At 29.6% G+C, this 26,696-nt stretch overlaps 2 protein-coding genes across 6 annotated transcripts in view; both read left to right on the plus strand.

Annotated features, from left to right (window-relative positions):
- The window catches only part of LOC114127405 (neuroligin-1-like), a 378,466-nt gene that overhangs the window by 204,956 nt on the left and 146,814 nt on the right, over window positions 1-26,696 (plus strand). The window lies entirely within an intron of this gene.
- LOC114127430 (uncharacterized) lies at window positions 3,037-13,393 on the plus strand. 4 transcript variants are annotated; one of them, XM_050201694.1, is made up of 6 exons: window positions 3,037-3,207; window positions 3,351-3,458; window positions 8,831-8,905; window positions 9,381-9,563; window positions 12,594-12,866; window positions 12,971-13,393. In XM_050201694.1, the coding sequence occupies exons 2-6, from the start codon at window positions 3,387-3,389 to the stop codon at window positions 13,010-13,012; spliced, it is 645 nt and encodes a 214-aa protein (XP_050057651.1). In that variant the 5' UTR covers window positions 3,037-3,207; window positions 3,351-3,386; the 3' UTR covers window positions 13,013-13,393. The 4 variants fall into 4 exon arrangements, with proteins under 4 accessions (XP_050057651.1, XP_027847462.2, XP_027847463.2 ...); XM_027991661.2 differs by having other exon boundaries at window positions 3,038-3,207; window positions 12,968-13,393; XM_027991662.2 differs by having other exon boundaries at window positions 3,071-3,207; window positions 3,317-3,458; window positions 12,968-13,393.

Consider the following 26,696-nt stretch of genomic DNA (forward strand, 5'->3'; position numbering starts at 1 on the left):
CTAGTCTTAGTTTTGAAATTAGGCCATGCTCGCAAATTTGTGTGGCCGTACTATTATAGCCGTAGTGGTTTATGTCGTCCTGAAGTTTTGGAAAACAGAATTCTGATATTTGTGGAATTTCATTGTCGATAATGTATTTATATATATATATAATTATATTATATAATATTCTGTGCAGTGTTTACATGTATATATTATAATATTTTAACTTTAAATACGTAATGCGAATGAAGTTTGTAAACAATTCCAAGAATTTTTTCTCGATAATAAACTTATCATTTTGGCGAACAATTATTCTCGTCTTATACAAAACGAATTTCAAACGAACACGCCACTATTGTGTTGTATACATGACACTGTGCGCGAATTAAATATCCCTAAACACGCCAAAGCATATTAAAATATAATACTGTCTTTGTTGTAGCACACCAATAAACACGGTATTGCAAATTGACAAAAAATACGTTAGAGTACTTAGAATACTAGTTATTTAATCAATTTAATATATACTGTGTAACCTCTTAATAGTGGACATTCTCGGTTATTGAAATTTAATTCGCTATTCAAAGGTATTAAATTTATGGAATTCATAAAGGGTAAATATTTAAAAGAAAAAAAATATGCGCTACCTAGGTTAAATTAAATTATAATATTATTATTTGTATCTTAATGATTTTATAATTTGAATGCTTTAATAATACATATAAAAAAAATGGAATGAATACAAAAATAAATACAATTGTATTTAGTATGAAAAAAATCGTTTTTGAACGAATTCGTCATCTTTATACTTGTGTAAACGCGTTTTTCTGTAGTCGTTTTTCCATTATTTTTATATTAAGATTAAATTATAGATGCCCGCTATTTGGATTTATTTCCATTGAAAAATAGTGAAAATGTCTTCTCCGTTTCCAAAAAAAATTCATTTTTAGGAATTGACCGTCAAGGGAGGTTTCACTGTATATATAATTTATATATTATATTTATTATCTGTTGACTGTTGTTAAATTAAGTCTAGAGTTTTGAACTTTTCGGAGTGTGTTTACTCATTTCTGTAGTCAAGATTTTACTTAAGGAGAATAATAATTTGTTATAGAGGGGGAGAGGGTTTCTACTAGGATTTCCCAGAAGTTTTATGTTCTATGGCTGTGAGTTTATAACATTATAGACTTTAGTAGAAACTTTCATACAAATTATAATTTTAGTACATGGTTAGTGGTTACATCTTAAACGTCGTACGTTTACAGAACACTGAACTGTTTTTTAAATTGTCCAGAAATTTGGTTATGGTTGGTAGTCCTTTAGCTCTCCCTTGGCTACGTCATTGGATTTACTACAGTACAAGTCTAAATGTATATATTATTCAATATAATATCAATTTGTTCGTACGCTCTGTGTTAAGAGTACGATCATTTTTTAAGTGTCTAAAACAATTACCGACAATTTTTGTAAAATACCTAGCTCACTTTAGAACGTGTTTTGGATTCTAAATGTCCTTACGTCGTGAATATTAAACTGTATATACCTATGCGCATATAATAATATATAATTTTTTTATGAAAAATCTAAAGCATAGTTTAGACATGTTATATCGTGTCTAAATATGAATACAAATACGCTAGTTATATTGCAATACTATGTGTTTCATGATTTTAATCGATTAAGCAATACAAATCATAATATATTGTTCGGTTTTCAATGGATGTTATTTTATCAGCATAAAAAATTACTAGTCTTTTTTTCTTGGACTATGAGATACGTTAAAAAAAATTTATTCGAACTCCTCGAAAAAATATAGTATCGACTTCTATGAGAACCGGACTTGAAACTTACCTGAAATTTCATCTACTGCAAGTCATAATATCTTACCCCCTTTCTTACACTTTTGCAATGAAACTCTCTCTGTATTTTATCGATATTCGCTCTTCTTGGCAGTGTAATACGTATGGTGTTCCATATCACATGCACGCAGAGTTTCATGCCCGTTGTTTAATGTCAGATAATTTGCATGATCTGCTTTGCTTATAAATTCACAAAATAATTTTTCACCAACTGTGTAATGGAATAGTATAATTACTTTACCTGTGTTATGACGGACAACGTGAGGAGTACCCGAGTACTAATATCATTTTACCCTGAAAACACGTTTTTTCCAAAGAGTCATCAGACTAAGGTATCGTCGCAAGCATATTAGTGTGTATAATGCGACCTATACAGCGTATACATCATATCAACCCAGTTTTTACGACAAGCGATTATTATTTTATTTTTTTTTCCTCGTTTCGTCGTATGTGGTTCGGACGTGACGTCGTCAAGAAGACATTTAAATCGTATTCAACGACGGTAGATAATATATTATTATACATTCGTAGATATAGCACACGAACAGCGGGTGGAAATGGCACATATGCAAACAGTCAAAACGCAGCTGCAGACGTAGTGTATACGTATTATAACGATATAATTATAGCGCGTACAAAAAGAAAAAGAAAAAAGTAAAAACGATATTGTTTTTCAAGCTCAAAAAAAAAAAAAAAAACAAAGAGACAAGGTCGTGGGCGGCAGAAAAAACGATTATTAGTCATCGTGTCGCGGAGTCGGATAGCGGACCGCGGGAGGTCGCGCGCTTAGTGGATTTTTAACGTTTTGAAATTTTCATCGTAAAACCTTATGGACCCCGAAAACGAGCGAGTGACTTTTACATTTATGTGCTCATAACGCACTCCCGCGACGTCGACGACCGTAATAATACATATACGTAACTGTTATCATTTCTGTTATTGCCATTGCGATCATTGCAGCAGCGGTGTATATGTATATATATCGTCTGACTGACCGTCCGGACCGTAATAATTGGGTTTCAACACTTTGCGACCCACTGCCGTACCTACTCCACGGGCCACGACGGTCATACAATATTATGTAATAATATATTAATATATATATATATATATATGTATATACACGCGCTCACAGCTTCTCTGCGAGAGATTACGCGCATACAGATGGTACCTGTGCACGGCAATTTATATAATGCGTACACTACTCGGAAACATTTTCCGTTTAAATTTTTTTTTTTTTTTTTTATTATGTTTAATCTCGTTTTACGTTCGAGTCGATAATAATAATATTATCCGACTACTACCGCGGATGACCACTGCCACTGCAGTGCGTCTTCCCGCCTATCAACAACGCGTGTCTTACCGAGTAGGTATACAATTATATTTTTATACGAATATCACAATCTTATACGATATATTAAGTACACATTTATTTATTTTAATTTTTAATTTTTTGTTATTAATCATTATTTTAGTATAATATTTTATGCCTTGGTGAATGCATTGCAGATAGACATAATATAACCATCGTGGTCACGCCGCAATATGGTACGCAGGTTAGATGGTTCGGTGTTATTGTTTGTCGTAGTCGCCCTGTCGACCGGCAAGTCGCTGCAAGTAAGCTTATTCTTTTTTTTTTTTTTAATTTAATTTCATGAAGCGCTATATCGTTGTAATATTATATTATTTTAACCACGAGCGTGTTATTAATAGGTGGTAGTTATCGTGTATTTGTTAAATGTTACTTCGTGATTTTTTTATTATTACTATTATTATTCTCTTGTCGTTATCTCCTTTATTAAACTGTACGACAGCAGGACCATTTGTGTGTATATAGCAGAGTACCGTTTGGTTAAATTTAAATTTCTGTGACTATAAGCTGTTGGTAGTATAGGTAATACATATAGATATTATTTTTTGACGATTTTATTAATTAGGTAGTCAAAGTATATAGGTAATGTAATTTATGTTAAAACGAACAAGTTTTGACTTACTGTGGTTACGTACGAGTATTTCACGCTTTTGATAGTGTGCACTGGTAAATAATATATACTATATATTATGAAGCACCAGAAAGTAAACAGATGATCATTTTTTTCATTTTTTTCTTACTAAATTTACTAATTTTATTGAAAGCTTCTTGAAACGTATTCATTAAAACAATATCAAATTAACTTATTTCAAAAGGTAGTACAAAAATTTAATTTTAAAAGATAATTTTGCTGAATAAATCAGAATAATATAAACGGTTTATCAATTAAAATAATTTAAAGTTTATATTAAACGAATGGGTATTAGGAGTATTATACATAATTTTTTTTAGTTATAGATTACTCGGCCATGTCTCCTTTTTTGACTTAAGTCGATGTAGATTTTGGGATTCAACATATCAGAGGAAATACATAAATCATATTTTATCTACAGACCTCTCGTAAGTCTGACATATTTGAATAAATTTAATTCTCATAAATATTCGTACTGCCAATTTCTATTTTTAATTTTAATACCACTCTTTTACGTTTTAAACATTTTTCACTAGTCAAAATACAGCATATTATATTATATTATAATCTTACCACCGGTCGACTGGATACAAAAAAACGTTACTGACACATTTAAGTCTATACTTTAATTACGAGAATAACATGGTCCAAAATAGTTGATAGAGCTTAACTACTTTTATTAAAATGTCCAATTCCCAATGGTAATACGCAGTTGGTGATTTATGTATATACACCAGCAAATGAAATATATAATTTAATTTGCTCGCAAACATCGTTGGTTTTCTTTATCATATTATTTTATTGCTGTACATTAAAACTTGAATTAATTAAATTGACAAAAATATATTATTGCATCATTTATTTTATGAAGTGATATATTCCGTTTAATCTAAACAGCAAACTACTATTAAACTAGGATGATGAATTAATATAAAAAAAATATAACTACTTTTTTTTTTATCATTGTATTAGTGAGGTTAATATTATATAATATTTTATTTACGCTGCCATTATCAATACACCTGTTTAGTATTTAAATATTAATAAAAAAATCCTAATCGTATATAATATTATAACTAAAAATAATAATTATTTAATTCATTTTTATTTAAAAAATATTCCGTAAAATGTTGAACACATTTCTTACCATTAAAAACAATAATACAAATGAAAATACGAGTAAAAGCAATATTATTTATTAAAAAAATAGTATAATGTTTTCATTGAGGCTTTTTTTGTTCGTTTTAAATTTTTTGTAGCAAAATTAACGTTATTAAAAGTCATTTCCGGTCTTAATAATATAGTATATTATATGTTAAAAAGCGATTGAACAAAAATCAATATTTAAATCGAAAACTTGAATGTTCGAAACATTAGGCGTTTTTTTTTTTTTTTAATTGAACACGAATAGTGTTTTTAAATTAAAAATATAAAGTATAAATTATTATTTTCTGAAGCTTAGCTTATAATACAAAATAAATATAATTTATGTACCCAAATTAAGAACTTAGCGTTCTAAGTATGTATAATATTACATTTTTATGTTTTTTAAGCGTTTGTAAGTTATTTACTTGCAAGAAATCAAAATTATTTATCAAATATTTTTTTTTAACTTAATAATACTTCTAACTATAATAACAGTGGTAATACGCATATCATATAATTGCATATCATATAATTTATAAGCTAGTTACAAAATAATTAGTCTATAATATAGGTATGTGTATAGTTGGTTTGATTTTAAATTAAAAATATACGTTTATTGTTACATGTTTTAACTGTGTTTGTTTCGATTAGACTTTTGCGATTTTGTCTGTATAGTGTGTTAAAAAATTGTATTTTATTGAACTAAAAATACTGGGCGTATATGAGGATATAATAGTTTTGAAACTTTTTATTGGTACCAATTGGTCAATTTCTTCAACCACTATCCTTCTCCAAACACCATTACAAATAAATTGTAGTTTGGATAATCGTTTTGTTTGCTTAAAAAAAAAAAAAAAAAAAATACCATTCAATTCGATTTTCGGTAAAACGAAAAAAATATCCAAGTACGGCAGTCAATATTGCGGTGTATCCATACTCACACGATAATATTATGGCGGTACAAATATAAACTCAGATCCCAACACTTTTACGTTAAAAATGTGTATGATGGAAATCATAATTTTATAGACATTATGTCGATGACACCATGTAGCCAGAATAGATTTGTTCAACTCGCGTAAGTCATACTTCAAAATATTAACTAAGCGTGACGAGTGCACGACTTTTATGAATAAATAATATATTATTTTTACCATTTCCATACACGCTCGTAAACGTTTGCGAGATCGTAAACGGTTCCATGAGTTTAATTCGTACTTGTATCTCAGTGGTATTACATATTAGATATACCACAAAGTATAGGATATTGGGTTGTACGCGTAATGAGGATATTATCTACCTGCTATCATAGACCATAGTGCATTATCATCATTGTTGTTGTACAATAATAATATTATTATGAGTATTCGCATTATAATACAGCGCCTATTATAGACGGTTAAACTCTCGAGTCTCAACTATAACTTTGGCCCAGTCAGTGAAATAGGTAATTATTCGTTTATTTACGAATAGAATATTATTACGTTATATGTGTAGGCAAAACAACAATGGTTAGACCGACACCGCGGTAAGTTAACGCAATGAAGGAAGTTGTGTGTGTGTGTGTGACATGACCATGTTTTATCCTGTATAGTTGTGTTAACGTAATAATTACCATAACAATATACGAAGTCATTGCAAGAAGATGTGCAAGACATGAGTGTATAATATAATATGTCTAGTTTGGCAGCCGAGTTCAATTCTACAGCAATAACTTAGTGCTATACATTGTACGGTCGATAGACGTATATTCGATTTGATTATTTTGATTAATGCACAAATGATTGGAGAACGCCTTACACGATTTTAGTAAATTTTGTATTCGATTAGGCTGTACTGCAATAGTAAAAATAAAAATATAAAATAAGATAAATTATGAACCGAAATATTATTATTTATACACGAAAAGTGCGTGGATTTCATTTTTATTTATGAGTAGGTACTATATATTATTACTATGGAAAAAAATCGTTTTATGCAATTTGCATAATTTTTGGTGAAATCCGTATCTACGCTCGGTTATACTAATATTAAGTGTTGAAAATTCGAGGCGAGCGAAATGGTTTTTATCCCGCCCTCTTTGCTGACGAAATTATCTTTACTGGAACACACCTGTTTTTAAATTTCCAAAGGGTTGCGGCCACGCGTGAACGCAAAAACTTACTATATTTTGTCTGATGTTATTTTGTACTTTTTTTTATTATCAACATCGCAACAGAACGCAATTATAAAAAATAATACAAAATTGGGTTGTCACGTGAGTCTCTGACGTCTCTGTCATTGTCATTGTAGTATGGGGAGGGATAGTGAACGTTTTAATTTTTTAACTATATACTCATGTCTATAAGTTCAGTATAATTTATTTATCAACATAATGAATTCATGTTTCCAAGAACACCACTGCATCACAACATTTTAAAATGCATTATTATTTATCAAATATTACTTTTTTATTATTTTTTTTTTTTTGCGATTGGTATATATTATAATAAAGTTATAAAAAGTCAAACCATTTAGTTCCCGGGCGGTAAATATAACAGCACACAACACTATAGTTTATGTAAACAAACATGTTTTGTGAAAGTTTGTCTCGATCCGACGTGATGTCGTTCGGACGCGTATGTCATCGCTGGAGGCCTCCAATGTTGATGAGATTCTCCGCTACAAAAAACCTTTGTGAGAATGCGACTGCGGCAACAAGAGATTTTCTCGAAAACGCGTTGTAATATATTACCATTTAATTTACGTGAAGTGTGCGGGGACGACTACGTAACATGCGTAGGCTGACTTTTCTTCTGTTGCCAAAATCGTGGCGGTATATATAAATATATAATAACAAAACGATATACTGCTATTTCAATTTTTTTTTCTTTTTTCGGCTTTTGTTCGTCCGTTACGCGTGCATAACTTATACCATGACACGAGTCAGAAAAGGTTGGAGACGAAATAATTTACAAGGCTGCGTAATTAAAAACGTATTATGCGCGCAAGCCATGTTGATTTTACGACACTTTCTGCGACGTTGCACAGGATTAGCCTGCAGGATAGGCGAAGGACCTGGAAGGCAAATATATCCGCCATTATAATACGCATTATAGATGTTATCGCGAATCGCGATTGTATATTTATTCATATACATATAATTTTTTTTTAACTATACCGAAACGATCTGTGCATAAAAACGAATTTAATGATTTTTCATATTACCCGTTCGCGCAAAAGCATATAGGTAGGTAAAATAAAGTTATTTTCGATCACTATAATTGGTACAAATATATTATAATTGCGTTGTACTGAATCCTTCGTATTCCCAGTGGTCCAACTTAAGCTTTAAACGGTGCATCTAATAAATATTTTGTATTTTAATTAGTAAAATCGCAACATCAGAAACATCTTTGAGTTACAATTTAACGATCAAAGCAATTATGTAATATCCTCCAATAAAACACAAGAGTATAATCTTTACAATAGGCTGGTTAACGATCGATTTAAAGTCATGTACAGGTATAATACACAATCCAGCTCTATAATTAATTTATTTTGCAGTGTAAGACGGATTTTATCATCGGGAAAACTTTTTTCAATGTAGATTCAAAAAGAAATAATTGGAAAAAATATGCGCTTTAGATTCCAGTCTAAGTATTATTAATGTGGGTAATATTGTGCATATTTATCGCTTTATCGAAGTATTCATATATAATGTTACGAACACTGGAATTATTACGCGCGTGGTTATACAATATAATATATTATAACGGAACAACGATGCGCGTGTGTGGTTAAATCGATTTTTTCGCAGACACATTATCGCGCGTTTAATATGTATTCTCGGTTTTCCAGTCTACCGGTCACGCAAATCCCGTCGGAAGTTCAAAACCTTCGGCGTCGTCGCTGGTCGGCGACACTATGTCCTCGGTGAGTATAATTTTGACGACACACTAAGATGGCGATAAAAACAAATAATTATATGCTACGCTAACACACGATGACATATCGTGCCCGTATTTTGTGAGGAGGCTCCACCGTGTCCTCCCTTTTTGCAATCACCGCCGCAGAACGCGGTTAATCGACCCGGTGCCTGCTCCATCGTTTACATGCACACACCCGTATGAAATGTTCGAGACGTCTGTATTGGCAAAATTTTTATTTTTTTCAATTTTTCGAGCACTTACGTCTACTTCATATAATAATTTATATTCCTATGTTATAAATATTTATATGTGTGTATGTGTGTGTGTATGTGTGTGTGTGTGTGTATTATATCATACACATATGTCGTGAAAATGAAAAGGTATAACTGTAATCTTTTAGTGGTGTATAATATCGGCACGCGTAAGTGTGTATACATATATATATATATATATATTATATATTACATATATATATATAGACGAACAACGTTCCGTTTGGCTGGTCTTCCGATTACGAGGTGGCCGTCATCTACATCACGTCCGCGTGGACCGAATTCGGCGACGTACGTTCGTCTGCCACACCCCTGGGCATTATCGCTGAAAACGGATTTCTCAATTATTGCGTGAGGTTCAAGACCAAGTTAGCCGCTTGGGCTAAGTCCGTAAGTATATTACACACACTCACTCACACAATACTTATTATACATATATATATATTACACTGTGGAGACAGTGCTCGCTCTATAACACCCGATTACACCGCGCGTACAATCCTTTCACTATCTCGCGCCGCCAATACGTCTTCCTACCCGAATCGCGTACTCAAAACATATAATACCGATATATATATATATTATATAGGTTCTCGTTTGAGATTTCTAACCAAAGAAAAAAATATATCCCCAGTGTACGTGGCGGTGGTAATCCGGAAGCCGAACTACGCGGCTGTCCGCTACCGTCAACAATAATTCGATTTTCACTATTTCGTTTGACGTCACCGCCATCGTGACCACCGACTACCAAATAGTACCACAGAAAATAATAAAATTGACGAAGAATATTATATTATCGTATCTCAATACGGTGGACCGCACAACCCTCGGCGGGGAAAGGATAGATGAAAAAGGAATACAGTCGGCTAAAAACACCTATGCGTAAGGCACAACTTTTTCAATATTATTGAACACAAATCGTCTCAATTGCACTTCACGTTTTCGTACTCACATAAAATAAAAAATAATATTATATATTGATATATTTTACGAGATAGTCGTTTGAAAATGTATACCATACTATATTAAATTAAAAATATCTTAGATTCCAAAACAAAAACTATATATAATAATAATAACATTTGTATGATTATATTGTATAAACCAAAACGAGTAGACATGTGGTATGGATCCACTAATTTGCTAATTTACAGAATGTGACTATGCACGTTGTATGGTATAATATATTTTAGAAGATAATTTATTGATCTATGAACTAATATTGTCAACGTGAAACGACAAAGTCTATGTAGAATTTTGTTTAATTTTCAAGAAATTCTAGAGGAAAATAAAAACCATGCTTGAGATCAAAATGTGTATTACTATTACATAACTATTATAATAAATTGTTTATAACAGGGTTTGTTCGTGTCAAGGAATATTATCGACACTGCGTAGGTTTCATTTATTATTGTAATGATTTTTTAATGAAAACTTATATTTTTAATTTCCCTAGGTAGGTACTGAAGAACTTTTATAAAAATAAATATTGCTTTCCGACTGAAACGAAAAAATAACTGTGACTTAATATTTGTACATAAAAATCAATCCCATTAAATTTTTTATACGAGTATTACAGATGGCCAATCCACCCACGTGCGTAAATTCATACGATTTACGCTTTTTCAGATTTTATAAATAAAAAAAAATACTGCATATAAAACTTATCGTACATCTTGAATAGATTGTATTTTTTCGATTAATAATATATATTTATACAAAAAATGTATTTGATATATAAATATCGAATATTGAACAAATGACTTTTTTTTATGGACAAATAGCATTTAAAATTTGACGAGTGAAAAAGTGGAACACAACTCTTGAAGGAATGTACCCTTCAAGTATACTCTTAGTGTATATTATATATATTTTGCCGTTTAAAGCTATAAAAAAAAAGGTTTTTTTTTTTAATTTCAAAAATCAGCGCAGTCAAATACACTCGCCTAATAGTAATATAAATAATAGGAATTAATGAAAAAAAAAAAGGAACAATACCAAAATACGGTAGTCCTCTCAAATGCTGTGGCGGGGAAGGGGGAGAACACGCGTATTTTACGACCATTGCTTTTGGTCGAAACGACGTCAGGTGTAAAGTCGGCTGCAAAATGTATAAGTTTTGCACGCCTTTACGCCGTACGCGTATATAATATTATGGTTCAAGCGTCGCATGGTGCAGACACCAACCAAAAGGATTAATCACTCGTTTCCGGGACTTTTAAACGCGCACAGACGTGTTCTATAATGGTAGTTTTACGCCGTAGAACCGCTGGCGCGTTATCCGATTCAAACTTTAAACAAACGGTGTTTTTTTTTTTCACGGCGAAGAAAACGACGTATAGGCAGGTACTATACGTGCATAATGCGCATATAATATTGTATATATATATATACATAGATAGGTATACGTATTATACAACTCTGGCCGACTTCTATACCGTTTTGTCGACCGTGCCCCACCGCACATCCGAGTGCGAAATAGACTAAAACGAACAATATTAATTTTACGTTTATACATAATATTATGCACATATATATTATAATATAGTGTTTTGTTTTCTTCGAAACGTATAATATATTATAACAGCTAACGCTACGAACAAACTCTTATCAATATTGCGTTGTTCGCAGGGGCGCAATTTCAATGAAAAAATCGGAGCCCATATATTTTATTTTTTCATGATGATCTCATGATATGAATTATGAGCCTATTATTATTAAAATCTAAATTAACAAGAAACAATTTGGAAGTGCTAATTTTAAAATCGGGGGGGGGGGGGGAACTAGCCCAAATTGCACTTTTAATTGTTCGTTTGACACGTGGCAACAAAGTAGATAGTGCGCTGGATTCACGTTTTTGAATTACGTATCACAAGTCAAGTTCAGCACACTCTTGGAAAAACTATGCTTTTATCATTATCGCAAAATCCGTACAAAATATTATGTATAATATGAGACGCGTGCCATCGAAAAATATCCCAACGACAACAATCGGATTTATAAACACGTTAAAAATGACCCGCTCATAACATTTTCTCATTATTCGGTACCAGTAAATTATATTATATTTTATACATTTTCTATCGCAAGTTAGCTTATGGTGGGTGACGAGTGGATTGATATAAAATATGAATGTTTAATATTATAATAACACTTTCAAATTTGCATAAAATAAAATACAAAATAAACATTACCGAATGCAATAAAATATTAAACAGAATATATATTTTGTGTCAGTAAACTGTATCTTACTCCGCCGTTTCGTGTCTACGCGTACATCTGATGCCCTAGTGACATCGTGAACAACGATACATCATTAATATAACTCCGTGTGTAGAGCGTGTACCCATATTTTTTTGCAATTCCAATTATATGACGTTTATAATAATATTTATTTATAATATATTCAAACAAATATAGTTACAAGATAAACCCGACGTAAATGAAACAGTAAAAAAAGCGGTTACTAGCTGGTATAGAGCCATCGACACGCTGTCACGGGATAATTGGAATCTTCCTGATGCACTCACTTTGGAGTCTTTTAAAAAACAATTCAGGACTTCGTACAAGCACTTGGTACTGAACGGCGCCGAGATATACGAAAAATCGGATACTGAAAATATGAAACGGGACGTGGAAAGATTCACAAGAGACATTGCTGATATGATGATCGAAATACTCAAAGATATTTTGGTAAAATCCCAGTGGGCTATTTATTTGTGCAGCTATTTTCGACGATTTTTTTTTTATAATATATAAAAAACATGTTATGTAATTCGCATTTTTTGTTACAGAAGCAAGTTCGAGGCGTTCCCAGGGAACACGATACGGAATATTAACAGTCTATGTAATTTATATAGTGTACTAAATATGTCAGTCCCAATTCTGCGCGGACGTATATAACGAGAAAATATTTTGTACCTTTTATTGTATTCACGTATTTTTATGTATATAAACGTATTTTTATATAATGTAAAAATAAATATTATATGGCAGATGCGTATACGTTAATAAACGTATAGTAGGACCACCTATACGGCTGAGATAAATTTATGAAATTAACTATGTACATTAAAATATTTCATATTATGAATTTTTATCGTATGATTGATTCAGCAGATCCATCAGATTATAATATTATTTATATATCATTTAATTTAATATGAAAATATATCGAAAAATATTTGTTGATTTAATAAATTATAATGGAATAGTATTCATTAATATCTACATATTTTTTTATAACGTGTACTATACGTATGTTTAGACATCATCAAAGAATTTATAATATTAAAATTGAATATATTGAACATTCGTTATTTAATATAATCTTCGTTATTTTTTAATAATAATACTAATAATACTAGGTACTCAACTACTTACCTACTACGTTAAAAGAATGTGTCTTGTACAGGTTATAGTTATTTCATAGATTAATATAATATACATACATATCAGTATGTCTTTGTTTTTATTGAATTTATCATCGTACTAGATTATTACACGCGTATATTATAGTAAAATGCATAATATGTTTCCAGTATTATTTATGAGAAAAAGTATTTTTTAATATTGTATTATTATTTAACATATAATATGATAATAATACATTGATATCGTTTATAATGTTATTATATTCTGTATAGCGTAGAATAATTATTGACTTAAAATCAAGTATTCATTTATTTACAATATTAATAATGGTTTTAACACAATTGAATTTCGATTAAATTCAATATCTTATAACTTATAAGTACACAGTTACTTCATAACAGTAATTACTAATATTATTTTATGTGGTATACCTACATAACGATAACGTTTTTTTAATAACTTAGCTTTAGATAATTGTCATAATATAATGTGCCTAATATAATAATAGTTATGTCAACGTTTGTATATTAACACCGTGTTAATATATTTTAAAGCATTGTCTATAGAATAAAAATGTTTAAGCTTATGTATTTTCAAAACTGTTGAATGTATTCCACATTTCAATAATATTTGTATTGTAATTATTATTCCATTATATTTCACTGTACGTACAGCGTTTAATTGAATGCCTATACTATAAATAGGGAACGTAATAACGTATTACTCGTGGTTTATAGCAACAGTGGGCGATAATATTAAACACACATACCCACGCAAACGTATATTTTAATATTATTATAGGTGACTCGCTTAATATAACTTTGGCTGGATTATTATGGTCCATTGATAATAAATATATCACGTATAAGATGCATGTCGACAAAACCATATTTTACGTGGATATTAACTTTCAGCGTATAAGTCCGGCTCGTATATACTCGTATAATATATAATATTATGATTATCATTATATTGCACCATATACGTGTAGTTCTAGTATGGCATTAGTTTATAGGTCTTACCCGGTGGCGTTTAGAGATTCCTTCAATTACAAGAAAAATAAAATAATAAAGACTTCAGAGGTACGTCGTCATCACAAATACAAAGGCTGCCGTTGCTACAAACGTACGCGAACACCTATTGGTTGTCGATGTATAAAATTCAAAATATCCGAACAATTTTTCAATCGCTTCGATTTAAAAATGCTTCGATATCATAATAACATAATATAATAATGTACGCATTGTATAATAAAGTATCACGAAGGTCGACGGATACACACGAGTATTTGACGCGCGACACACGACGATGGGAGGTTTTCGTTGATCGGATATCCGTATCGCAAATTATTTTGAGGTATTAAAATATATCGTCGTAAAAGTGTAAAAATAAATCAATACAAAGACATAGACTGTCGGTGTGTGGGTGGGTAGGTACGAGCATTTTTCTCTTGAACACCCCACATCCACACCATGATTCAAACCAACGCATATTTCGATTATTATTTACATTTCCGACGTCTGCGACCGGGTCATTCCCGGTATCGTCAATTGAATCCTGTACGGAGCATTCATGATTTTCATCACTCATCGCAACCTCACTATAATATTATATTAGGTATACTATTTTATGCATTACAAATATATCATAATATTTCAAGGAGTTAGATAATCACACGAAGAGAAGCTTGCGTAGTCTCGTGATTTAATTACGCTAGCAACACCGCGAGTAACCATTTCTTGTTCCGGTTTCGATCCATATATTTTTTCAAAAAAAAAAACGGAAAATAAATAATAAATTGGTTATTGATAAATGGGCATCGAATAAGAAGCTATAATAGGCACTTAAAATATTCATATATATACTAATTACCATAATTTTCAGATACCAAATCATTGCTCTTCCTCTATAGATTTCATTCCTTGGTATTATGCACTATTTATCTTTGGAATTTAAATAAATAACTCAAAAACTTAGTTTTTTTTGTTAATATTCAATTTGTAGATATTGGACTACAATAAATGTTCTCTCCATGAATGTGGATTGTATTGATTATAAAAATAAATGTTTGTTCTTTTAAAGCAATTTAATTGGTTTGTATAATATGATATTTTATTTATAAATTCTATAACGCTATTGAAAAATTAATTTATGGCATGTGACAATTTTGATTAAATATATTTTCGTATTTTTTTTTTTTTTTTTGTAATTGATGTAAAAAAAATCATAAGGTATATTCTATTAAATTGTCAAGATTTTCAACAAAGGAACAAAAAATGTTTTCAACATACATCGAACGTAAATTAAAAAAACTAGTAGCTCGCTCTGCTGTATCTATACCTGTACTGTAGCTGGTTTCGAGTATACTTTATCATTAAATAATAAATAGGTATCTAATGGATAGATTAAATTTAAATTCGATAGTAAATTATTGCACACGAAAATTGTTTCTAGGTAAAGGATGTTACTTTAAACCTACCTCTGCCATCCAAAGCACCAATTAAATTTAATTTGCTATCAAAAATCACCTCATAGTTTAAATACAATGCGTTTTTGAACCAAACAAAGAATATAGTGAAAAATTAATAATAATTGTAGTTTTTGCTTATTAATTTTTATCATCAATATGACAATATCTAATATTTTTAATTTATGTATTTACGGGTGTGTACGAAAAAACCTAATATACAATTGAAATAATATCACAAAATAATATCGGTAACCATGCTTCATATTATTATATATATTATGGAACGTACTCACTGGCCACTACCTACACATGTATCATTGTACAACTCTCTCGTATATATTTCAATCAGCGTTTTTAAGTAGTGTACTATGTTAATAATAATATGTGTCCCCTTCTGTTTCCAATCAAATATTAATTCACGTGAATTTGTAAACAATAGTTTGGACCATACATGCGTGGCTTTCTGTATTACAACATTTTACCTAACAGGCGACTACGCTGCAACCTTTCATAAAACAGTGTTAATTAAAATAATTGTATGTATCAAAAACCCCGTTATATGTATATATTACATTGTAAAGTTTTGTAATTATTTTCACAATACGATTATTTGCAAACCAATTAAAAAAAAAAAAAATAATAACAATGAAAAAAAAAAATTAAAAACTCAATAGTATTAATGAATTATAAAAAATAATTTGAATTTTAAATGAATATTTTACTTTGAAATCAATACAGCACAATAATATTTATAAAAATATGCAATATAATATAGAATTATATATTTTTACAAGATTAATTAATAATTTTTATATGTTATTGATATTGCCGAGTAATACACATTTAAAATTTAAATTATTTATTTTAATTATTTCTGAAAAATAAATACAACTTTTTTAGTATACATCAAACGGTGAAGTGCGAGCTAGAATTTAAAACTAGAAAGGTTTATAATGTAATACTTAGGTATAAATTATTGTATTATAATAAACGTGGCATCACGTCTTCTTCGTCGTATAATATATTATATTGTACTTAATACAATTTACTCATCATATACACGAATACACGATTTAAAACAAATACTGATATATATATTGTTGGACTTAAGTCATGTACTCAAAGTATTAGTGTCACATATTCTATGCGTGACTTTAGTAAATATATTTGTTTGAATCGAAATCAAAAAAATAAATAAAAACGTATCTATAACAAATAAAAAAAACCTAAAACTTAAACGGATGATTTATAAATCGTTATATTAGATATTGACTCATGCATAATTGCCTTACTTAAATATAAAATATATATAAGATTATAAAACGTACAAATTGTGTTTAAAACTAATTTTTGCTAACATTTTTTAGCTATTTACTTAAAATTTAAATATGTACTCAATCTAACATTGAGTAGCGGATTGCACAATCCGTGTTCGATTTCTAATTTATAGAAATGTGTCACGTGAAAAACTTTTTAAGCTTTATTTTCTTTGCCCAAAAAGTGTTTGCCGGAAAAAATTCGCACATGTCGTTGGAAAATCAATATAAACTTTCTCTATATCTCTCTATCTCTCTCTCTCTCTCTCTATTTTCCTCTCTCTTCTTCTACTCAATCTGATTGAAGTTTACGATTCTTGGATTTCTCGAAAATTATCCAGCTTATAATATTTGGTTGACGAACATATGGTCTTCTTTATTCGCGCACATGAATTTCAATTTACATCCATCTGATTAAGTTTCAGTGGTAATTTTATTATTTTCTGGTAAATAATGTGCAATTATAGGAATTGTATCATAAAGTATTTAGTATAAATATTTACTTAATATACTAGTCTCAAAATGGGTACGCGAGTACGAAAAGCAGTACATAATATTCAAATCATATTTAAATGTTTGCTCAACTGTGTTCATAGTTATTCGCTCGATGTACGAGTATGTATAGTGTACTGGTTTGTGTATAGAACTTACCTAGGTACAGCGCGACTGTAATCATAACAAGGGACGTGGTTGGTATGCTGTTTCTATACTGAAGTTGCTTTGAAAAAATTAATGCAAGGAAAAAACCTTAGTATATTGGGCGAGCACTATCACAACGCGACGCCTTCTTGCCTTTTCATTTTTAAGTGTGTCGTAAAGCGTCATTCGACTTGGCTTAAGTAATAAAATGAAAGTTCGTTCACACCCTCGTTTTTTTTCTCCTTTTATTACTAACATACCCCCTTACCGGTTATATATTACATTGGGGGTAACTTCTCTTGAGTAATGTATGTAATGTTTTTAAAAATGAAAAAAAAAAGGGTACGCGTGTATATATAATATCACCGCACAGAAAGTCTAGTGGTTACGCCGCGCTGGTAAAAAAGAATGCGAGTGTATTGTTCGTCCAAATATTATAAAATTATATATAAAATATATATAATATTAAAGGTCGTTATATCCTCGAAAAAATTTAAAGCGACAAGAACGATACAGTCCGTGCAGGTTTTAGATGGGTTTATTATTTTTTTTATTTTTTTTCATGACACATATAATATATATATATATTATATATGCGTATACTACTCGAAACCAGAACGAGCGCGACGCGGAAATAAATAGATATGAGCACCATACACGATCGTGAATATATAATTAAATAAGAAACACTGTACACAGTATATTATATAATATTGTATTTTTCTGTTCAGGATGTGCAAATTCAAAACGTTATGTCCGGGTTAAAATACTGTATGTGCATAAAAAAAATACACTTAATTAGGGTTAAACTTTCGTCGAGGATTACAAATAATAAAAATAAAGCTGAAGGACCGTTCGAGGATAATATATGCTGTATACCCTATAAGGGATATTTTCAAATAATACATGTATATAAAGATAATAACGCATGGTTATTCGTACATTTTTCATGACTTATCGTTTTGAAAAATATTAGATTATGCCCAGCGATTTTTCCCATTTTGCTTTATAAATACAATCGATTTGTTCAGGTTTATTTTTTCTGTTTATATTTTTTTTATTTATATATAATGCATAATAATAATAAAATATGTATGTGCGCATTATTCAAATAAATGTTGCAACCTAAAAATAAATACATCATTTATCATTAAAAAGTGATTGCTGCATATTTTATACCGTACGGCCGTACCTTTGTATTAATAAATATTAAATTTGTATTTTATCGCCTACTATGTATTTAAAATATAGCCGTATGGAAATTATAAAATTATACCTTGAGTAAAAAAAAAAAAATGATAATAATTGCATACTATTAAGCATGTTTTATTAATTATTAAATTTGTATAAAAAATATACATATATTATGTATAAATGAATTCCTATATTATCCTATATTTCTATCTATATAGCACATTGTTGATTTAAAAAACTTTTAAAAATGGTTGGATAAATAAAATATTGTACGATGATGAATCATTAACGTCATGATTCATTTAATTAACACAAACAACGTAATATTCCAGTCATACTGCCACATGATAAACACAAAACACTATACCTATAGATAATTTGATAGTATTTGACCGTTCAACGTTTAACATATTTAACTAATGTTTGCCAAGAATATTCTAATCATTAGAATATATTATTAAATATAACGTTTGTTTTGTTATAGTAGACTAGTAGAGTATTAATGGTTTGGGATCGGGGTAGGCAAGATTTCACTATATTTTACTGTGTTCATTTTTTATCATGATATTTTTTTTTTCAAACTAATTATGGTTCATTAATTTATGAACATTCTATTTAAATTTCGTTTTTATTTTTATGTTGGTCTTGAAATTACATAATTTCTGCTTCAACTACTAAGGACATTATAATTGTATTTATATTATATAGACAATAGACATTATAACATTTAAGGGAAAAAAAAAATACAATTTTAAATTAAATAGTTGAATATTTGGTATATTTGTATATTTTAATAATTTCTGACTATATTAGATTTAATATTATCATTAATTAAAAAAATTAAATTGTGTTTATTTCATTGTTTGCTAATGAAACTAGACTTATTACTAATCAAATGGCTTATGTAGAGTTTCTCTCTTTGCAATCCTTGAAAATGTGTTTAATAGTAAATGTAGGTAAAAGGTGTAGTGCTAAATATTATTTAAAATTAAAAATATATAATGTTATGTTGTATAAAATTATAAGCCATTATACAAATCATTAAGGAAAATACTTGAACACATGCAAAAGTATATTTTATTTAAATCATATTATATTTGTACCTTCTCATACCTACAAAGTTTAAAATAAAAACTTAAAAGACTCGAGGTAACAAATAATACATTTTTATTATAAAAAAATTAAAATTTATATTATTATTATTAATGATTTAAATTTATCAAATATAATTTAATTTACAACGATTATAATATAATGATTGCTGCTACTTTCACGTATACGATTATATTATTTTTTGAAGGGTTATTATCGACTAACTGTTATTGAATATTGTATGGATGTGATATATATATGACATTTATAGTACGTCAATACGATTTCCGATGAAATTAACTCGTATACACTACATTGAAATGGAAATTTATAATCGTTTTTTATTATTTTTTTTTTTTAATCATTTTTTCGCACATATTATTACTATTATTTTCGTGGAATATTGTCGAGTGTTGTTGTAGTGTTTAACACCCATACTGTATGTGGATATTGTGTTTAAAAGTTGAAATGTCCCGAAGGCATAGTGAGGGATGGAATTGGAATCGATTCATTACACTCGACATTAAATTAGCATCTGGAAATGCAAATATTTACAATATTAAAAACTTTCGGCTTAATCATTCAAATTAAATCACATATAACTGACAAAAAAATAAAAATGAAATACTAATGATTATAACAGAAATATTATAAAACAACTTTTTTCCGAAAAACCGTATAATCGTATTTATTTTATATACGTATATAAAAAATATAATAATAATAATGATATTTCTGAACTTTGCGTGTACGATGTATAGTAATATTTAACATAAATACCGCGTAGTTTTCAAATATTGGACCGCGTCATGGCTCAGGCGATAATTAATATTTTCGTTCCAATGAATATTCATCGGTGGTGACAGCAGCAACATATATACAATATATACATATTATCACTACAGCAGCAGTTGTTGCAGTTGAAGTCGTTGGCCGAAGAAAAGGGTCGACGCGAGTTGCGGTGATTGCGTTTCCAGTTTAGAATTTGACCGCGACAACTAAATACGACGGGCAACTCTATTTATAAGAGTGCATATATTATAAACGTCACGCAAATCGGCATAAAACGGTTCCGAAACGGTCGTCGAATAGCCGACGACAGCGATAATGATCAACATTTTACCATATTTATAATAACACATAATGGATTATGATACGATAATAATATATTCGTTTGTGGTACACAAAACGAAATCGATACCGACGAGATGATAAAAAATACAAAACAAATATTCGAGTTAATAATGTAACGTAAGTTATTATAACATAAAGATTAAAGGCAAAATCGAAGCTTCCATACATTTTTACCATCATATTATTATTACTGTGCATATAATATTGAACGGGCATTAATGGTTGACATTACGCCGAATATCATTAAATTGAAAACGGGCGATCGAAACCACAAAAGAATTATCATTGGGTCTTAATGATGGCGTCGTGAACGTAAAAGGGATTGTATAATCGCTTCTGTATCGAATCAATATAATATTACTATTATTATACCCGTTTGAAAACAACTTTATCTGACATTTTTGTAACGAAGTAGTAGATGTGTTACAATTAATATAAATTTTATTTGATCTGTGACCGTATAAACATTTTTTTTTGTACCCATGACAATTAGGTAATTTTACAACAGTTCAATGATTATTATTTATATTATTGTATATAAAGCCATCAAGGTATATAAATAGGCAATATCTATCGATCTCCTGGGATTTTGAAATGTAGTTAAAACAAGTAATATCGGTTTGCGAGTAAAACACTAGAACGTAAAGATTTTTTTTTTTATTCTCATTCAACTAATTTTACTAATAATTCAGATATTAAAAAAATGTATTGTATTTATGAGTATGTTAAGTAAGATTGATTATAATAAGGAATAGCGCATATTATATATTTTTATAATTAGTGATAAATAATATTATTATTATATAGTTAAATTAGTTAAAAAAGCAATATCCGTGTCAAATAAATATATGTATAATATAATATTATTAAAATATAAAACGTCATGTATATCTAAAACGCAAGAACGGCGAAACCTCTGCTAAGTGACCATCGCAAGTGAAATTTAGTCTTTTGGACGTTATAGAATACTTTAGATTGTTAATTTGACCGACCAGTGGGTATCACCACATGCATAACATACATCAGCCGTCGACCATTCTGATGAGACGTATAGACACGCCTAGTCAATAGCTGTGATATATTCCAAAATAATATTATCTAGTCCAACGACCAGTTATCGTTTGGTTATTTAGTCTAACCTGGTGAATTCGAATCATCAACCTGTAAATAATAATTATACTAATATTAATATGTCTAATGTCTATGGCTTGAACCGAACTTTGGACCAAATCTGGTTTGGGTTTGACGTAAGCGGTTACCCTTTTCGGAACAAAGCGTAGACGATATTTTTAAAATATAAATTTGTATTCGTCGTGTACAGATCGCGTAGTACATTATTCAGACTTGGCAACCGCTTGTGTCTTCGAACAATATTGTCTGTCGGTTTGTTCTATCCGTGCCACGAGTTCCCACCTTTCCACCACATTATCATCGCATAATATTATATATTATAATGACATAATATTATTATCATACGCAAACACAATACCACAAAACGTTTATTATACATGAGTATTGTAGTACTAAGTGCACTAGCGTAATAGATTATAAATAATAATGACAATAATAATAATAATAATAATAGTATTATCATATTTTGTGCTGCCACTGTTACCGAGAATTTTAATAGTTTGCCCCAGGGTTACAGCAACATTCGGATTACTAAATTAATCCACGAGAACGATTGACGTTTTCACGTTCAAAAATATGGATAATGCATATTGCTATTATTTTGGCGAATCATGTTTAAATGGAAAACATAGTAATATTATTATTATTGTTTGCCGAAGTCGTTTTCGATGCGTGATATAATGCCGTCGAATGATCGCTTGTCGAGAGACCAAAAACAAAATTATAGATAAGTTTAATAATAGTGAACATTGTTGCAACCACAATATTGTCTCAAAACTGTACGGCATCGCAAAACGGTTTTCTTACCTGTAAATTTGATAATAGGTCATACGTAACCCTCTATAATATTTAAGCACAAAATTAGTTCTACTGAAAGAAAATTTACGTCGTCTAAGATGAATATACAGCACATGCGGGTGTGGTGTCCTCTTAAGTTCGCTTTCGCAAGAGAAAAATTAAATTACGCTTCGTAGACGCAACGGTCTAAACATAATTAAACGCAGTAGCGTTGTAGTAGTAAATAATTACGGACGACTTGTTGTTACAGCGTCGTCGTCCGTATAGGTATTGTTTTTAGCAATTCTGCAGACGTTGACTCGCGAAAACTGTTAGTATATTATACGTACGATCTACGACCACCCTTTTAGGGGTCGTTAATTTTCCCAACACCCAAAAGTACCCGGCAAGACGTAAAACGGATTAAATACATGTAGGGCGAAGGTATTCGGTGTGGTACATGCGTATACGTACTTTAGGCGTATAGCTGAAAGTGCGGTCGGTACGTTATATTATACCATTTATACCATTGTAATACATTATGACGTGAATAATAGTTGTAAGCGTGTTGAATTAATGTCTATAATATAATATTATAAAAGCTTATTTGTTATTATATTTTATTAGGTTTTAGTGTTTTGTTTATGTTAGAATATTATTATGATCATCGTAATGTAAATCAAAGAAATCGTATGCGAATATAGCAATAACCGCTCCGTATTGTATTGATTTTATCATATTATATTGTAGTAATATATTATACGGATAAATAGAAATTGAGTTATATTACGCTTTTAAGGTATCTCGTTAAAATAATCTTTTAATTATCTTACCCGAGGAGTAAAAGTGTACTCGAGAGTTTCTCGTAATAATCTACTCCAAAACTATATAATTTTTAAGATTACGCCTTATAATAGTTTTAACTTTGTAAGTATATTATATAAAAAACATAATAACAACCATATTATATGAACAACGATATAAACCTAATATAAAAATAAATAAATAAATGCGAAATCCTAGCGGAATTGATAAAACTTTTGTAATTTTTCAAATAATAATAGGTAAATACGTGTACAATAATTCTTTGTTTACATTAATTCAAATAAAAATGGTATTTTGAATTTTGTTTTTACAACAAATCGGTAAGAGAATTTATTCAAAGAGTTTTTAGTAATTTATTAAATATTTGAATAAAATGAAAAATATATTTGTATTTTTCAAAAAATGTAATAGATCAACATTTCTCAATCATGACATGAAAAATTAAATCGTATATATATATATATATTATATATATATACAGGTGAAATTAAATGTAATCATCAGTACCATATAAGATGTATGTATTTAAAAAAAAATCATATGAAAAGTAATTTGAACACTTATATTTAATTTAAGTAATATTAATATTATTTGAACCTAATCACAATGATGTTTACGTATATTAATTAATGTACTCTAATACTTATACTTTAGTATACTTTATTTTATACTAATACTATAAAACTTTTAGAATGTTAATATTTGTAAAAATTTATGGACGACATTATAATGTGTGTAATGGAAAAATGACGTGTGGTGACAGTGTTATTTGAACGACTGCAACAAATCGATGCGATATTTCACGTGGATAATAATAAATTATCATATTTTTATCGATCGTATATAAAAAAAATTGCATTTTGAGTATTTTTATTTTAGCGGGTGGCTCTAAGTACGTTATCAATTAACCAGTAAAAATGATGGAACATTTTTTGGGCTTATCTACGGTATAAAGATACCGATTCAAACAACAATAATGCTATTCAATACCGACGCTTTTGTTTTTTTCTTTTTAGAAGGGGTTGTTAAAACCAAATCCAATTACATTTATTGAAAAGTTTATTTTTTTGATTATTCAAACACCTTTCATCCTTCTATCACAATTATGAGGGTACTTCTTTATTACTATTTTAATTGTTCACAAAAAAAGCGAAACTCGTATTCAATGCCGGTATAATTTTCCTCTCCCTCTCTCATTCTCTTTTGATATATTTACATAATATATATTATATACTTTCGTTATAGGCTTGGCGAAATATTCGTGTATATATAAATGTGTATTTTCACGATCACTCTTTGCGAGCATCATTGGCTGTAAAAAAGTTCGGGACAACATTATTTGTGATGTTGACGGAAACATGATTATTTTCTCGTTGCAGTAGAAATTTCTAGGCTCCGGATGTAGCTGAGTATAACCTGAAATCGTACACTCACACACACGCAGCACACATGAATATGCAAATAATGTCCCTTGAAACAGAACCATTTTTCTGTTGCTGTTTTTAGTGACGGTAATTGTTTGTTTTGTAATACTGTTCTCAGCTTAGCAATCAACTGATTATTTGATTACTTATTATTTCCAACGGTACTAAAATGTGAATTATATTTTTAATGCCCCGTTTTCGGCAAGTGTAAATTAAGACGGTATTGTGTGGTTATATATGGATATCACTCGACCCGGACGACCACCAATATTAATGTGCATATTGTACAAATACACAAATAATATTATTATGCATCGCGTAATGTATTTTGAAACAAAAGAACGAGAGTATAAAACATTCGTGTAGGATATCTGATGAACAGCGAGCTAACGGCACAAAGGCGAGCGGGTGTTTATTAAAAACAAATTAATTCCATTTTGTCGCAAGAAAAAAACCAATTAAGTTTTATCTTGGATTCGTCCTTCTGTGTACGGCTGACCTGAGGCCTTCGTGCGTAAAAAGCCAGAGACGGGTTTCCATTACAAAGGATACCCTTAAAATACGCCATTAAATTTTGTTAGCAGAACACCTATCTATAAAACGTATACATTTATACAATAACAACAATACATTTCGATGTACAATGTTTCGGAATCTTGCAGAAAACGGTGTTTACGGCGCCCACTGCAAAGGATATAATATAGGTATACCTATTTACATATATAGGACGATGCTTAAGAGGATGCTACATATTCACTATTAAAAATGAATATAACACTGTGATATAGGCAATTTTAATAATTTTCAGCTAGTAATTAAAATTATAAATGTTAAATAATTTAGTGTCTTAAAAATGGCCTCATATATTATCAATCACCATCAATGATTGTTATTACATAGAAAATGGTTTTACAAGTAAAATAAATTTACAACAATTTATTTAAGTTCTCATTGATTTATAGAAATAAACTTCATCTATATCGTAACGTTTTTATTTATTTTTTGATATCGATGCTACATACTAGTAATAAACATATGGCACAATAATAATTCTTACAAATGGATGATTTAGATTGTCTGATAAGTATTGTGAAAATTCGGTAAAGGTAGATGAGAAATAATTTCTCAGTAATTTTGTAACACGTTA

This window comes from Aphis gossypii, chromosome 2, assembly GCF_020184175.1.
Source record: "Aphis gossypii isolate Hap1 chromosome 2, ASM2018417v2, whole genome shotgun sequence".
Classification (NCBI taxonomy): Eukaryota; Metazoa; Arthropoda; class Insecta; order Hemiptera; family Aphididae; genus Aphis; species Aphis gossypii.

Coding starts and splice junctions, on each gene's coding strand:
- LOC114127430 (XM_027991661.2), top strand. CDS start 3,387: ATGGTACGCAGGTTAGATGGTTCGGTGTTATTGTTTGTCGTAGTCGCC. Junction 3,459..8,830: donor CGACCGGCAAGTCGCTGCAA/GTAAGCTTATTC, acceptor TCGGTTTTCCAG/TCTACCGGTCACGCAAATCC. Junction 12,867..12,967: donor AAATACTCAAAGATATTTTG/GTAAAATCCCAG, acceptor TTTTTGTTACAG/AAGCAAGTTCGAGGCGTTCC.